At 36.5% G+C, this 17,330-nt stretch overlaps 1 protein-coding gene and 1 long non-coding RNA gene across 4 annotated transcripts in view; one reads left to right on the top strand and one right to left on the bottom strand.

The window, feature by feature from the left end:
* Nucleotides 1-17,330, bottom strand: part of LOC134416378 (uncharacterized) — a 62,287-nt gene that overhangs the window by 2,995 nt on the left and 41,962 nt on the right. The window lies entirely within an intron of this gene.
* FAM135A (family with sequence similarity 135 member A) overlaps nucleotides 1-17,330 on the top strand; it is a 79,428-nt gene that overhangs the window by 52,465 nt on the left and 9,633 nt on the right. For 2 of the 3 annotated variants that reach the window (XM_063152966.1, XM_063152965.1), the window contains 7 exons: nucleotides 1,087-1,242; nucleotides 6,899-6,972; nucleotides 7,263-7,417; nucleotides 7,661-9,965; nucleotides 11,980-12,140; nucleotides 13,771-13,862; nucleotides 15,915-16,012. In XM_063152966.1, the coding sequence (XP_063009036.1) occupies nucleotides 1,087-1,242; nucleotides 6,899-6,972; nucleotides 7,263-7,417; nucleotides 7,661-9,965; nucleotides 11,980-12,140; nucleotides 13,771-13,862; nucleotides 15,915-16,012 (3,041 nt within the window). The remainder of the gene's footprint in view (nucleotides 1-1,086; nucleotides 1,243-6,898; nucleotides 6,973-7,262; nucleotides 7,418-7,660; nucleotides 9,966-11,979; nucleotides 12,141-13,770; nucleotides 13,863-15,914; nucleotides 16,013-17,330) is intronic. The other variant, XR_010027251.1, reaches the window with a different exon arrangement.

Genomic DNA, 17,330 nt, shown 5'->3' with positions numbered 1-17,330 from the left:
GAACAATATAAGTTTAATAATTAACATGAAAGTTATGTAACGATAGAGTATAAAACATGATCATTTCGGATGTATGGTCGGAGTCAGATTTGGGTTGAATATACCCCGATTCCCAGAGCTCTTAATAAAAAGCACCGCATATAATCCCCCGTGATTATGTGTTTTTGAACGCTAACAAGCTTGCTAAACATGTTCTGTTTTCTTCATTATGTTTTGTACAATTCATATCAAAAGTTTCTCTTATTTCTCTTCTTATTGGTTAAGTTGGTGTTTCTATATTCCCAATCCTTTTTTCTACTAGCTCTGTAATATTGCTAGAGTTGGTTCTTTACTATCTTTTCATTTTAAACCCTTTGCCTCAGTGCCTTATGGGCCTACAATGAGTTTCTGAAAAACTGTGTTATTTTCTAAAATGGCAGGGAACATAAGCCTAGCTATCTACAATTGCTGTGGAACTGTATCACAGGATTACATTAAATTGTAAAAAAAGCAAAACTTGTTTCACACCGAATTTGTCCTGGTGAGATCTGGTTCTTGGAAGGCTGTGCTATAACACTGCTTCCTGGCTATGCATAAAATGTATGTAGATACATAGCATCTTATAAAGGTTTTTGTGAGTAATAACTATTCTGAAATGGAGATATCTTTATTAAATTCTTAAGATTTTGTCAAAGTTGGACTAACATAGCAAGTGTCAATTTTTGGTTTCCTGATTCTTCTTCCTTTCAGGCACACAGGACTTTTACATGTTAGAAAATACAACAGTTGAACTCAGTTATCTTTGCCATAAGTGGAATTATTGCTTTAATTTTTGGACAGGAGTCCTAATTCTAAAAAGCAATGGGATAAATATTTAATACAACATAAAATAATCTATTACTGTTTTAACATAGATTTATCCATAGTCTTGTTTTGAGGAAACTCCAGGACATCCAGTTTTGATACTTAGTTTAAATGGTTCTCATTTGAAAGTTGCTTTTTAAATTAAAATTCCTCCTAAGATAAAGTATACATTTTTATTATTATTCCTGTGTGTACATTATGGTTTCATCAGTGAATCACATAAATATTTTTTCCTGACTTCAGAAAATGGAAAATCCTGATGAACTGGCAGAACTTATAAATATGAATCTTGCCCAGCTTTGCTCACTTCTGATGGCTCTCTGGGGGCAGTTTCTGGAGGTCATTACCTTACAAGAGGAGGTCACAGCTTTGCTAGCACAAGAGCATCACACATTAAGAGTAAGTATTGACCCAGAGACCTTCATGTTTACTGGGACACATTGTTATGGCAATGTTTATCACAATGAGCCTCCAGATTACCATTTTTCTATTTATATTCTGGAAAGCTGGTTAGAATTGTAAAGGGAGCTGTTCCATTTCATTTGTTACCTTGTATATAATGTATAATGTTGCTGGAATATAATGCATAAAACATACTATTTATGTTTATGAACCAGGTAATTAATTGTTTTTTTGAATAAGAAATGCAGTTCAGAAGACAGATTGCGGGATTTGGAATAACATATATTTGTGCAGACTGATGTACTTTTCTGTAGGAGCCATGTCTTGTGCCCACCCTACATTTTACTTTTCTGCATTTAGGCTGCCTGCTTACATCATAAACAAAGTGTATTTCTTTCTGAATTAAGGATTTATGATGTTAATAAGTTTTGAGAAGTCTTTTACATGGGAATTTGTAAAAGAAGGGTATGTAAAATGATCAGGCATGTGTGTGTGAGTGTGTGTACTAACCCGTCTGTAGTGCTGTTGGTCTGTCTGTGGGTGTGTGCAATTGCTCTGGGCTCTCTGCAAGCAGAACCACAGCAGTGCTCTTCCCATAGTGAAATATAACCACATATGGACTAAAGCATTGCTCTTCCTTGATAAATCACATTGTTTAGTGAGGAAATGGTGGTTGTGGAAATAGCCTGTTATGGAGAATAAATGGAATCTTTCACAAAGAATGCAAAGGGTTATTAGTTTGATGTGCTAGCCATAAGAAAGGTGTCATTTTATTGTCTCTCTATGAATCTTACCTTTCAGTGGGTTTTGTATAAATACTGGAATCCCTCAAATTAACTGGTGGAAGGTATGGAACAAGAATACTGTTTCATTTAGCCCGCATTTGCATTCAGCTGCTGGCATGTTAGTGTTTGTAAAAATTTATATTTAGTAAAACCAAAGGAAGAAGTAATATATGAATTTTTACTGCTCCAGAAAAGACTATTATGTATTTATCTTCTTAAATGTGGTTCTTTTAAAATCTGTGATGTAAGTTATCCTCCTTAGGTCATAAATGCCTTAATTATTGAGTTTTCCTGCAATTGTTTTAGGGAGTATAAATCCAAGTATTTCACTGTAGTATGGGAATTGAGACATTGCACATATTAAAAGTATTTCTGTGATGCCTTCCAGTTTGACAAAAATTCAAATAGGTGTTCCCTTCCTCCCTAGGAAAAAAAAAAATAGTATCATTTGATTACACATCTGCATGCCCTGCATCATTATGACTTGCTGTTATACTCACTCCTTTTGTTACCTGTCACTGTACTTTGCAGATACTCTATAATCAGTCAAAGACTGGAGAGGAGATGCAAGGCATGGGTAATCCTAAAATTACATTTTTATTTAGTGCCTGATAGCAGAAAGCAAACAGGCTGTCGGAGCCAACTTAGAACCAACAATGTGATATTACTTCATTTTAAAATGGACACTTGTTTTTGCACTCCAAGATTATATGAGTTTGAATACTTTGCAAATACATGTAATTAAGATATATGTAAGAAACCATTGCTCCACTGGGCTTCCCATGTGGCAGTAGAGCAGGAACTCATAATCCATAAATTCAGTAAACCTTTAAATGAAAAAGAGATGCTAAATTTCAGCTTTTTCTAAGAGTTTGTTCAGTTGGTTTTGGACCTTGTTTTGCAATGCTTAGTATAATAAATTGTAACTTTTATTAATAGTATCTTGAGAATTTATATTCAGAGGGATTTTATAAACATACCTCAGGAAATCTATATTGATGAGCATGTTCCACTGGAGCCATTATCTGCACATACCAAGTGATGCAGGTTTTTTGGTTATTGGATTTAATCGACATTTAAAAGATGATCTACTAATTCTCCTATTTGGAGACTCTATGTTGACATTTAGAGTCATGGAATTGTTAGGGTTGGAAAAAAAGACCTTTAAGGTCAAGTCAGACTATCAACCCAGCACCACCACATTCAGCACTAAACCAGATCCCCATGTGCCATATCCAAATGTATTTTGAACACTCCCACAGATGGTGGTTCCACCACTTCCCTGGGCAATCTGTTCCAACACTTTACAACTCCTTCTGTGAAAAAAAAAATCCTAACCTAGACCTCCCCAGCACAACTTAAGGCCATTTCCTCTTATCTTTTCACCTGGGACATGGAAGAAGAGACCAATTCCCACCTGGCTACAATCTCCTTTCAGGTAGATGTAGAGAGTAATGAAGTCTCCCCTGAGCCTCCATTACTCCAGGCTGAAGATGACCCACTAATTCTCCTCTTAAGAGACTTAACCTGTCCTTTCTGGAATAAGAAACCTTTTTATTTTGGAACTGGATACTTTGATGTGTTCGCAACTGGATGCTAAATCTCATTTTAGCTTTTCTTCTTGCAATATTTCCAGACTATACCTTCCACAGGAAATTTCTCACTGGTCTATTTATTAATGAACCCTTTTAGGGAGTGATTACCTGAGTGGTTAAGATACTTGTGTTGAAATACCCCTAGATAGGCCTGCTACCTGTATTTGGTCAAATGACTTTCACCCTCTTTGCACAGATGATTATAAACCAGGTATAAACTGGTCTATAAACTCTTCCTGCTGAAGAGTTGTTCATGTATTGAAATTATTATTTTAATAATTTTACTTATGTTTACTCTAGTGTTTCACTGTTTAACTATTTTCAAATACTTGGAAAAGCCCTATATTAAAAAGTGAGGAATACTTTAAAATTGAACATCCATCTACTACATGGATCATACTGATTAACCTAATAAGGTTTACAAATGTATTTTATTGAAAACACTGCTCAGAATATGTTAGTTGATATTACAAAACATTTGAACACTAAACTAGTTCATCTCTTTATTCTGTAGTGACATCTTCTGGTAGGTCTGAATATATTCTTCCAAAATTATTTCTTTCAGTTTGATTAGTCCTAAAATAGGAGAGCTGTAAACTAAGATCTCTGACTGCTATTCGTAAATATGCAGACACATAATATGTATTCCACAGCAGTTTTTATACACAGTTCTTCTGTTCCCGTTGGGAGGACCATAAAAACCATGCCTCTGGGAAGTCTAGAGATTAGGAATAGCAGCTGCAATTTCCTCCTGCAAAGTCCTTGTGGAGTCAGCCCAAGTCAGTGGTTCCTGCATCATTAGCAGAGCTGGCAGTCACTCTGGTTCTGCAGAGCCTGGTTAACAGTGTCCTAGCAAGTGCCTCAGTCCTTCAGTAAGTTAAGCACCTATTAAACATAATAAACTACTGTTGATTGCGGGTCTTTTCTCTCATTAATGAGCTCTTATGTGCTTTAGGAGCTTGCTTTCAACTAACTTTATACTCTTGCTATTCTATGTGGAGCTGTGTGGAGCTGGTATTGAGATTTTCTTCAGAAGCACTGGAATTACTTAACTACAAATGGGATTTATTGCAAAAGAAAAAACGCCTTCATCTTCCTCATGGGAGAGAGTGTAGTATTCTAAAGATCTACTATCCATATAACTCCAGTTACTTTATGTGGTGAAGTGCTCTCATGTAAACTCAAAACTACCTTGCTTGCTTCCTGGGAAACATCTGTGTGCCCATTTCTTGATATATACCACAGACATCTACTAATTTGGCAATGTTCCTGTAACTATATTTACCAGGAAGTGCTTGGTAAATAACCTGGTTGATTAGGATCTTTAATTTTTAGATTGCTTAATTTAAAGTGATTATGTCCACTCTTCATGATGAATTGTTCTAAAATCTAGTTTTTAAGCAGTAAAATTATCTGTTAAGTCTATTGTATAACAGTCCCTCCTTCCTGGATAAGGGGGTGGGGATTATCTGAAAAAAATCATGTATTTGCAAGGTAGATGTCTGTTTAGAAAAGACAGCAGGAAAAATGCAGCAAATTACTTGGGAACATCAATTCTCGTTCCACGTGTGTCTGTATAAGCTCATAACAACAAATTCTGAAAGAAAGCAAATTGAGTTCTGGCAAGAGTGAAGTTGCATTTACAAGTAACTGTTGAACTGTGTGCTTTCTTTTTACTTCAATGCATTTTCCATGACTATTCAGAGATGATGTTATGACTAAGATTAATTTCAGGTAATACAGTACAATAAATTCCGGGAGGTTGGGACAAGACTTTCAGTTTCTATTGCAAGTTAGAGATTGGGGGTAAAAATGTTTGTGATTTGGGATTGGGTTTTTTCTTTAGCACCTTAGAAAAAATTTTCCTCAGTTCTTCTTGTATTAAGAAAACAAAAAGGTGTAGAAGCTGCAGAACTTAATCCAAGTGGTTCTCTCTAAAAGTATAGTGGGCAGTGTATCAGGAGGGAAAATGAACTCCCATGCAAGTGCTCATCTCTGAACAAAATTATGTGGTCCTAAAAGTCTCATATTTGCCAGTTCATGGACAAGATTTCCAGAGAGCCATGTTTGTGCTCGGGGTGGGGGCAGATGCTGGGTGAGGCTCTGAGTGAGAGAGCTGAGGGAGCTCAGCTCGGTTGTCCCGCTTGTTGCCAGTTTCACACTGAAAACTCCCACAGTCTGTTCAGGAAGTTCCGTCATTTAAGGGGAAGACACAGAGTATACTGAAGAAATAAAGGAGTGTAGGAGGTCAGGAAGTGCTTGGCAAATAAATTATTGATTTGGTAGACTAACATGTAATTCTCTAAGTGGGATAGAAATTCTGTTGAAATTGATACAACCAAATTAATGTTAACGAACAAGCTGTTGCCAACAACCATTGCACAGCACATTCCCTTTGTTTTGCTTTTTTTAGATGCAGGTAATTTGGCAGTTGCAAAAATAAAATGCATATTGATTGAATTAGTATCTATGTAGAATATTAGAAATGTGAGAAATCTTGTACAAAACCTTTGGGGTTTCTAGAGACTACATTTTCAGTACATTGATTATGTTTTCAATTGCAGCAAATTGCTGTATAATTCACATTCTCTATTTTAGCAGGTATTTGATGGTAATATATTGATGGTTTAACATGTTTGATGGTAAAAAATATACTCCCATATGTTAATAAATATCACTTCAGTATTGTATTGTTTATTGACCTCAAACATACAATTAAGTCTTTAATACAGTGCTTATAATTAATATACATTCTGTTAGTGTCTTCATAATTTCCAGCTGAAATCTTTGCAAACTGAAGATTGTTTTGCAGAATAGTTTACTGTGGGCTAGAGGATTCTTACAGAAAGTTTGAAACACTCCTCTGTATTTTGAGATGGCAGAATATCTAATGGGTTTCTGCTTCTGAAGGTAATACTCAGGCTCATTCAGAGGTGGGAATTGAAGAGTCATTTCCTTTCTTCCAATTGAAAATTCCAATGGTATTTTTGTGCATTATTGTTTGAACCTGATTTGGATGATTGATTTATTGGAAATAAAATTTTCAGCAGGCAGTTGAGTCTAATATAATTCCCAGTTATCCAGAGCACAAATTAAAATTGTTTCAGTCACTAGTCTTGTGTGTGTCACCCATCCAGAATGAACAACTAAAAAAAAAAAAGTAACTGTCTGTATTATACATACAAATGATACATTGATGCATAGGAATGCTGGTGGATTTCTGAAAATTATTTGTAAGGTAAAATAAGATCTACCTTCATTTGTGTCTTGCAGGTGCGCAGATTTGCTGAAGCATTCTTTTGCTTTGAGCATCCTAGGCAAGCTGCTCTTGCCTTTCAAGAACTACAGTGAGTAGCCTTTGAAATTGCACAGTATATAGCATGTAGTACCGTTACTGTATAGTTTGTGTTGTGTAGAAGCAGCATTGCAGAAATGCATAAGAAATTAATGAGAAACTTTTGTTCTCAATATAAATTTAAAGTACTGGTAGTTATATAAGAAGTTATTAAATAACAAATCTATTAATAATTAATTAGTAGAAAAGCTTCTACTAAAATGAATTAAACTGTTGGCAATTTCTGTTAATGTAAAAATAAATAGTTCTGTTTTTTTCATGGAGGACTGCTTCTTTTTTCAGTGCTCAAAGTCATCTACAGGTGTGTGCAGCTATCAAAAACATTTCCTTCTGCAGTTCTCTTCCACCCCTCCCTATTGAATGCAGTGAACTAGATGGAGATATGAACTCCTTGCCTATTATCTTTGAAGATCGGTATTTAGATTCAATTACTGAAGGTAAACACAGCTCACAGTACAATTTCCTTTTGAAGAAATTAGCAAAATTATGTAAAATTTGAGTATTTTATTATAAATTTCTTGGTGGCTTTAAAGAACTACATTTACTTGATAGAATATGGGGTTTTACCTTAAGTGTAGAGGATGTGTAAAATTCTATAATTGCTAGTGTGTTATAGCATTACTTATCTACATAATTTTAATGTAAACATACTTTCTCTTTTCCCCCTTTTTCTTTGAAAGATTTAGATGTACCCTGGTTGGTAGCTCAGAGTGTTCCAAGGGCAGAGTCCAATAAACTGGATAAATTAGAAGCTGAAGAAGGTTTTGTTGCTGGTTTTAGTAGCCCAGAACTCAAAATGAGACCTGCTGGTGCCTCCGTCTTTTGGCATTCAGAAACTGAAAAGATGCTAACAAAAACCTTCAAAGGGAAAAATGAAGATACAAATAAATCCAAAGCAAAGGTTGCTAAGCTCATAAAAACAATGAAAGCTGAAAACACCAAAAAAGTCATAAAACAGAACTCAAAGGACTCTGTGGTGTTAGTAGGATACAAATGTTTGATAAGTGCAGCACTGGAAAATGCCTGTAGAAGGTTAGAGGGCGAGCCTTCGTACAGTGCTAACGAGGGGCTGGACCCTGGAGTGAGTGGAATTCCTTGTGATACAAAGGCCTGCATCAGGCAAATAACTCCAAGAGACCTTCCATTGATGCCATATGACGAAATGGCTGTCAAGACTGAAGGTGACCAACCAGGTCCCAGTAGTCCTGTGCACTGTGAAAATGAGGCTATTTTTGATAGACTGACCATCTCCCAGACAGGTTCTGGAACTGCTCAAGCAGATGGTGCTTTACAACACAGAGGTACACTTGAAGATTGTCATGGAGATCAACCAGCTTCCTCAGGAGTCAGGACAACTGAGGTCAAAGCAAGTGATAAGAATCTTTATGAAGAGGAGAAAGGAGTGGCTCACACTGGATCGTGGGCTAAGTTTCCACAAGATGAAGAGCACAAAGAGAATTTGTTGACACCCAATATTCAGTCTTCAGGATCTGGAAACAAATTGAATTTGGGAGAACAGGACCCCATGCCTGAAAAGGAAGAGGTCCATGAGAGAAACTGTCAGCATACCAGTGACATCTTGACAAAAATGAAAAGCGATCCACCTACTCTTTCAACAAAAGAAAGTCAAATCTCTGCAAGTGGAGACATGACTAAATTACCTGATGTTAGTGTGACGTATGCCTCTTCTAGATTTTCAGATTCAGGTGTAGAAAGTGAACCAAGTTCTTTTGCAACTCACCCCAACCCTGATCATGTTTTTGAAAATGTTCATGGACAAAGTGCACACAATGGTGAGAGAGCATTTCCTCAGCCTTTACTAAAACCAGACTGTGCAATAAAAAATACAATCGAAAGCCATTGCACTGAGAGTACAAGCGCTGTAAGTGAAATACAATCATCCCTGACATCCATAAATTCACTTCCTTCAGATGATGATGAGCTGTCACCTGATGAGAATTCAAAGATATCTGTTGTACCTGAATGCCAGCTAAGTGACAGCAAAACAGTATTGGATCTAGGAGCAATTGACTTGCCAAAATGTGATGACAGTAAAACATCAAACACCAACTTGCAGCAACAGCTTGTTGTGTGTTCAGAGCACTTGGATAACAAAACTCCCTCTATACATTCCTCACTCTCAGGAAAAAAAGATTTGTTACACTTGGTTGTTTCAGATGAGGACACGCCTACTGATGTGGAAAGTTACAGCCCACAAACAGGCCCTGGTGCAACCTGCAAGGACCCTCAGGACCTTGAAAGGCCTCCTAGAGCTACAGAAGAAACAGTTAACTTGTGTTTGGAAACAACTTGTATGGTTGAGCCATCTGCTGTTTCAGGTTCTTCATCTGTAAATGCAGCAGTTAAAAAAATAAACAAAGGAGAACATAATGAGCCTTTAGAACTAAAGGGCACAACTGAAGAACTGTCAGGAGCTAAAAGTGAAACTGGTACAGATAATCCTTCTCCAACTGGTAGTGCTGACATGGTAAAGCAAGGGCTTGTTGAAAACTATTTTGGCTCTCGAAGCAGCACAGATATTTCAGATATTTGGCCTATGAACAAAAGCAATCCTGTTAGCCCTCAAAAGGAAGCATATGAAAAACAAATTATTTGTTCTTCCCAACAAGATGAGGAGGAAGAGGAGGATCAAGAAATGATTGAAAATGGGTATTATGAAGAAACTGATTATAGTATATTAGATGGAGCATGCAGTGCTGACCAGGATCATGGCTTAGCTGGAGAGAGAGTCCTGAGATCTGAAATGATTGACAGTGGACACCTGCAAGACATAATGCCTGTGCCCCCTGTCTGTACTCCTGGCTGTTTGTCTTTCCCTTCTTCTCTAAGAGACTCTCCCTGCAATGTTACCTCTTCTTCAAAGAACAAATCTGATGCAATTACACAACAGCCAGGCAGCACATCCTACAGCTCAGCTTCAGGTGTTTCCTGGTATGAAAGCTCCCCAAAACCTCAAATGTTAGCGTAAGTGATTGTTTTAAAACAAGCTTTTTACTTCTAGAAACTATGTTAATATAATAGAGAAGGGGAAAAGAAGCATGGTTGGGCTTCTGGGTAGAATGCCCCAGAACTGTGGCTTGTGGATTCAGCATGCCCAAGTAACAGCATGTTCTAGATGTTCAGATAAAAAGTGTCTTAGCACTACACTTCTATGAGTTATCTTGTAGTTTCATGTGGTTTGAAAAACAAGCAAAACAGGATTTTTCTTTGTTATGTTTAAAAAATAATCATCCAGCTGAAGAATGATGTTGTAAAAAATGTTATGCTATTGAGCATAAAAATGGTGTTTTATGAAATAGGAATTGTTAAAATAGCCAGCTTGGCAAAATATGCTTTGACTTTAAAAACATAAATCCAAAAAACATTGTGTAACTGGTTGTCCATCAGATTAGTTAAGTGAAGCAAATGTGTAATGCAAGCTATGGTAATGGCCTTGTTTTTAAATCTTAACTTCAAATATCAAAAATGTAACACCTCAGAGACCAAAGTGCTCTAAATTACACTGCAGTTTGGAGACAAGGAAAGCCAAATTTAAAGGAATGTCAGGGATCCCAGATTGTACCTCTTCTTGCTGTAAACATAGGAGTTTCCCTGATAAACTCCTGCTGCTAAATAAACATGTGAAGCAGCAGTTTGTGTTGTATTGGAAGTAAAATGTTGCAATGAGAGAAAATTTAAAAGAGAGGTAGAAACAAATGCTGAGCAGGTGGAAGAGATAAAAGACCAGATAGTTCGTGAAAAGCAGCTTGAGAACAGAAAGAAGGAGTAAGCAGTCAGGTGGAGGAAAACAGGTTAGAAGTGGCCAGAAAAGTAGCTTCTGAAATACTGTATGGTGGTACTGGCGTGCAGTGGGAAAGATGAAGAGCAGAGACTACTCAGGCTGTTCTGTAACAATAAAAGGGAGCTTGGAATAAAATCAAGGACTTGGCTGTAGGAAAAGCAGAGTCTCCTGGAATATGAGATAACTGTGAATCCAGAGGGTATGGTCTGCTCCATTAAAGAACCACCCTTGGTGTGTTCAAGAAACATGCCTTGAGTACAAACTTGAGTAGCTTCTGTTGCAGAGTGATAAGAGCAGCTGTCAGCAGTGGTTTCTGTTCAGGCTGACTTCATTGAGGCCTGCTCCTGCCAGTTAGTGAGGAAGGAGCTAAAGATAAAGCAGGGAAAACAGAAAACAAAAGGTGGTATGGGAGGGAAACAGTGAGCAGGCAGAAGAGGATGGGGTACAGCGTGACACCGTGAGGGATCATGCAGAACAGATGGATTAACGAAACATAAGCAAGGATAAAGCTTTATGTGCTGCAGGGAAACTGATATGCAATTAAGAACGCCATGCACAAAAACTAAACAAAGTGGAAGAAAGGGAGGAAGAAACCCAAGAAACCCAATAGCATGTGAGGATCTCAGCTATTAAAAACCTTATAGGGTATGCCTTCATAGAATAGGTAAAAGATCAGAAGTCTGGATCTGGCTGTTTGGGAAGCAAGTGTCAGTTTTTCAGCCTACCACAGGAACCTTATGGGGAGACATTACAGCACTGACTCCAGCTCTCTTCTGACCTAAGAAATAGGCTTGGCAAGAATTATCAAAAGTCAGTGAAAATCTTAATCTTGACTTCCACTTGGTTATAATTTCTATAATTTTTTATTGTGTGGAAACAAAGCTGTTGCTTGCTTAAGACCACAATGAATGTGTCATCTTTAGTGGTTTCAGAAATACTTGAGAGTTTGCCAAGATGAGAAGAGAGTAGAACTTGAGATATGGTTTTTGTTACAGAGGAAAAGGGGCTGTAGGAATCTGCAGTAAAAATGTTCTGAGGAAATGGCTTATTTTGTGAAAATAGTAATTTGATAAATATCTTTTCCTTCATATTAATTACATAGAATACAAAGCAAAATGACAGTAGAAAACTGTATCTTGGAAGACCCCACATTTATCTAGCAATAGTAAATGTATAATAAGTAATTTTTTGTTCCAGTTTCCTACAGGCTAAAGAAGAATTGAGGCAACTTAAACTTCCTGGATTTATGTATAGTGATGTTTTCCACCTGGCTTCTTCAATACCTTATTTCAGTATGGAAGATGATGAGTGTTCAGAAGAAGGAGTACATCTTATAGTTTGTGTCCATGGCCTAGATGGTATGCTGGGAAATGTGATATTGTACAAGAAAGCAGTTCAGATTACCAGTGAGATTTTGCTTTGGGCATTCAGACTCTGAACTGAACACCTGAAATAGGCTCAGTGAAGGGAAAGGGAATCTGACATTGTACTGCTACATTTGACAATGTGTTTTCTGTCTTTAATAAAAATTCCCTGCACATAAATCTGTTTAATGCCACAGTTCACATCAAGTGCATCTTTCAGTTTTTTTATGTCGTAAAGGAATTTGTCCATGTTGTGGTAATAGAATGGAGTTACTGACAAAACTGTTTTCTTTATAATTGCTGTCTTGTCAAGAAAAATGAAATATGTGCATTTTGTTAGGAAAAAGAAATAGTACATGTAAAAAACACAGTCAAGTGTTTATGAAGTTTTAAAAGGTTAAGTCACTGAATCACAGTGTGGTTGAGGGTGAAGGGGATCACTGAAAATTGTCTCGTTCAACTTCCTTGCTCAGAGCAGAGTCTACAGCAGATTGCCCAGGATGCAACCCAGCTGGGTTTTTGAATATTTCCAAGGACAAAGATTCTACTTTGGTAGAAGTGAGAAAAACCTCTTTTTAATTGAAAGAGTTATAAAAGTTTAAGTAGCTTGAATATATTAATCTGCTTTTAGTTCAAAGCATAAATGTATATTAAGAAACAATAGCCCCTCTAGCTTTTGTGCATTTTTGAGACACTTCTTAAATTAACAATATAAGGAAACACAAGAGGGCAGTAAAATAGAGTATTGGACTGCACCAATACTGCACAGGCACCTTCTTCATTTTTCAAATTCCTAAGTTAAAAAAATAAAATAACAGCATAGTTTTTCTTTCCTCATTTGGGCAGAAAATAACCTTTGTTAAGTACTTTTACAAACAGGATTCAGAGGTATTCCCTCTTACTAGTGTAGATATTCTCATGCTATTGCATGTAGAAGCAGCACAAAAGTTAATTTGACCAAGAAGCCTGTTGTTAAAAAAACATGTGTTTGAAGCCTTAGGAAAGTCCACATAATTAGAATTTTCTTATGAAATGGCAAGCTTATACAAGCTATTTCCTATAAATGACAGATGTAAATAAAAATCCTGAAGGCAAAAAAGGCTACCCTTTCTTCAAAAACATCCATGACTACTGATATGGAAAAATCTTCAGGATACTAGTTAAACTAGCACTTGTTGTTTTGGGTACCACAGTATCTAAAAGTATCTTTATCTGCTGATAGTTCACTCTGCCTTTTCATTTTATGAAATACTCCTTCACTGAATTCTTTAAGCTCACTTTGAGTTCTTTAAATTGCTTTATCAAAATTAATTAGGTTTCCAAGAATGTAATGTTCACAGTGCTATGTATCAGTTGGAGGCTAAGACAGAATCAAACAAGACTTCCTACATCCTTGCTTTTTTAAAAGTGTTTGCATCAAATGTCATTTTCATAAGCCATTTTGTCACTTAATTTGACATTGTAGTTTATCTTTCAAAGTCTCACTGAATTTTAATTAGGGCTCAGGCTATAATTAGCTGTGTTTAAATATAAAGCTGTGCCAGAGATTCATTTCAGTATTCTGAGTGTTTTTATTGCAAGTTAACTTTGCAGAATCCAACTCTTGATTGTTTTTCTTTTGAAGGTAACAGCGCAGATCTAAGATTAGTGAAGACTTACATTGAGCTAGGGCTGCCTGGAGGAAGAATTGAATTTCTTATGTCTGAAAGGAATCAGGTATTTGCCGACTAAAAAAGAATTTTTGTAAAACTATGAACAGTGTAAACCTTCAGAGACGTTTATTTAATTGCACTACTGTGATTACCACATTTTGTGTATTTTTATTGTATTCTCATGGAATCCATGATTTCATCTGTGCCTTGTGTCAAAGTAATTACAAAATCTTGTATGGTATTGAAGGTAAATATTTTAAGGGGTAACATTTGTTACTACCAATATGTTGTGTGTACTGTGCCTCCTAAGTTCTCAGCATAAGCAGTTTAGATTGGGGATAAAATCTGCTCAGTACTAGTGGTAAAAATGGTAATAGTGAAAACTGTTGGTGTGGCAAGAGGGGAGATATGTTATTTCAGAGGATCTGAGAAATACAAAATTCCTGCTGCTTTTTCTTTTGTCAGCATTCTGCAAGATCTACATCATAACACTGAACAAATATCAAATTACCTCTTGTGTTAAACTTCTATGAATTTTATTATTTTCTTATGAATTAAACTTGCCTAAGCACAAAAGACCAATTTTTACTTTTTGTCTATGTGTATGTGTGTATTACATATTGTATCAGACATACTTCAGAGATGAACTAGAACAAAGTCTTGTCAGTGGCTCAAACAAAAGCTTCATTACGTGCACAAGCATTTTTCTGGCAGTAGCTGCTGGGATGCTTTGTGAAACAGTTGCTGGACAGGCACCAAGCCAGGCTTTCTCTTCTCTAGCCCTATAGTTTGTGTCAGTCAGCAGCTGTGAGACTTTCTGATTTGTGGATTCCACTGAGCCTAATAGCTGCTGACAGACCTTTTCTCGTTAATGTTGGCTGATTCTTTTTGAATCTTTTTACTTCTGTATCCATAGCATACAGTTGAGATTAATTCTATGGTTTGTGTACATTAATAATTCACTTACAAACAAGGAAATGGAAGTAATTTACCTTACAGGTTTTTTTGGAAAAAATACTTGATAATCATTCCTCATTCACTGCTTCAGTTTTTTGGTTTTTTTTTTTTTTTATCACATATTTTATAAGCAAGTACAATTTCTCCCTCAAGAGGCAACTGAAGAGACTTAGTGCATTTATTATTTCTTACAATTAGACGTGAAAAGTTTCTGTTCTTCCATGGTGCCCTTCCTGGCCCGCTTGAAACTTCTTGTCATTTAAACTGAATGATCAGAACTAGACAGGGCATTTAAGATGACAAAATGCTATATTGCTATTTTCTTTCCTTGCTTTCCTAACATGCTGATTATATGCAACACAGACATGTAGATTATTGTTTGCATATACAGTTAGGGCTGGTTTTCTCTGTGTAACATGTGTTAGCATTTCTTGCCATTTTATCACCCAGGCATGCAGTAGTATAAGATTCTTGTGAAATTCTGGTTGGTTCTAGATTTGACTACTCTGGATATTTAGATTTGTCTACAAAGTCGTTTTTCATCTCTTTCTTTCCTTTCCCAGATCATTTACCAATATGTTGAACACTACAGATTTTAGCACAGATCCTTTGGAACTTGTGTTGAAAAGTTCTAGGCAGGCTTTGCCTATCTCTTGTAATTTCTTAACTGTTGATCATTGGAGAGAATCAGCTATGAACTGAGGATAAGGCCTGAAGGATTTTGTTTGTTTGTTTGTTTCATTTTGATTAACTGGTATTACTGTAGGCTGCTGTTGCAGTAATTAACTCGTCTCTATTTCATGGGCAGTGTGATATAATTCTGAATATGCAGCTTGGTTCTGTTTCACTACAGCTAATCTTAAGTGTAGAGAACAGCTTAGAAGTAAGGCTGGGTGTATAATGTTAAGATTTGTTTTGGTGTTTCAGAAGAAAGTAGTCTTACAGTAAAATGTGTATCACTTTATTCCGTGTTACAAGAAAATGACATGAAAAGTTTATAATAACTAGCTGTAGTGTTTGTATTCAGAGTTAATATCAATGCTTTTATTTGTGTGCTGTTGATCAAAACACTGGGGAGTAAGAATTCAGACTGAATGCAGAATGTATATTGCTGCATTGGAAAATACAGTTATTATTTTTTATTTCTTTTATTTTACAGAATGATACCTTTGCTGATTTTGATTCCATGACAGATCGCCTTTTAGATGAAATTATACAGTATATACAAATTTATAATCTACCCCTTTCAAAAATCAGGTAATATCTGTTCTATACTATTTACAGAAATAAAACTAGAGCCCTGGGTTGTTTTAAACTGTGATGCTCAGGAGCAGGTCAAAAGAGAGATGAGAAAAAGCAATTTGGGATGGGGGAGGAGTAGGGGAAAGGACGACAGTGGAGAGAGAGGGAATTGCCAGATGAAGGAAGACTGAACAATGTTGTAAGCTCATCTGCTGGTGATTTTAGGGCAGAGGTTAAGCATTACATTTAAGGAATTGCTGCCTTGTGCTTCCACAAATTCTGCATAATAGAGTTCTGCAGAAAAACAGACGGTATTTTGAGAAAGTCAAGGGAACCTGTAATAGCACTATGCCAGGATGAAGTTAGCTTCCTTCTGATTCTATAGTCCCTTCACCCAGTATGACATGGCAGACTGTCTTGTCACTCCTACAGGGCACTTTCATCTTACCTGTGACATTGAAGGGCAGCTGCATGAAAATATATTTCATTATTTTTTGTTTTCTGATTGCTTCATCTGCTAAAGAACATGTTTTACATCTTATTAGAGGGCTGACCACAGTCCATGCACTCCTGTTTTCTTTTACATTTACCTCCAGGGAATGCCGGTTGCATTTATTTTTTCAAACTAGGGTGCACCATTTGGGCAGACTACCTTACAAACTCTGCAGTGTTGCTGGAGTTAGCTCATCAATAGATGAAATGACCTAATTCAAGCCTGACTTTATCAATTTGTTTAGGCACCTTCAAATTATACATCCAGAAGGTTTTTTGACTTGCTGGTCACATGTGTTTCTGAGAAGTGTGTGCATTCACATGTGTTTGGTAGGCCTTGTTCAGCTGGAGGAAACATCTAAAACATTTAAACATAATCTCACTATTTAAACAAATGTTTCTGTTTTGAGATAGGCAAGATCTGACATGCTTAATTTTGTCTAAACTGTTGATTTAAAAATTTAAAAGCGCTGTGTGATCATACTTTTGTTTGACAGGCTACATGGTGTAGCATACCCCTTGTAACATCCTTGGTCTGGGAGAGATCTGTAACCCACCAGCATACACCAGGATCTTCTCTCCCATGCTGCTGTCTGAAGGCTGTAATGAGCTAATCCACCCACTTATCTTCTCATTGTTTATACCTGAGAACTGAACTCTTGTTTGCTTCTCTCATAAGACCTTGGATTTGTAAATATTCTTCAATTTATTTGTTACTTGTCATTTGAAAGAAAAAAACAAACCTAGGAATTTTTATTTTAGTTTCCTTTTTAAGGTGTGTACTTGTTTTGGGCCCTACTGAAGCTGAAGTTTTCATTTCCCAACTTAAGCTTTTCTTATG

Source organism: Melospiza melodia, chromosome 3, assembly GCF_035770615.1.
Source record: "Melospiza melodia melodia isolate bMelMel2 chromosome 3, bMelMel2.pri, whole genome shotgun sequence".
In the NCBI taxonomy this organism is placed as follows: domain Eukaryota; kingdom Metazoa; phylum Chordata; class Aves; order Passeriformes; family Passerellidae; genus Melospiza; species Melospiza melodia.
This window is presented reverse-complemented; position numbering and strand designations above follow the sequence as displayed.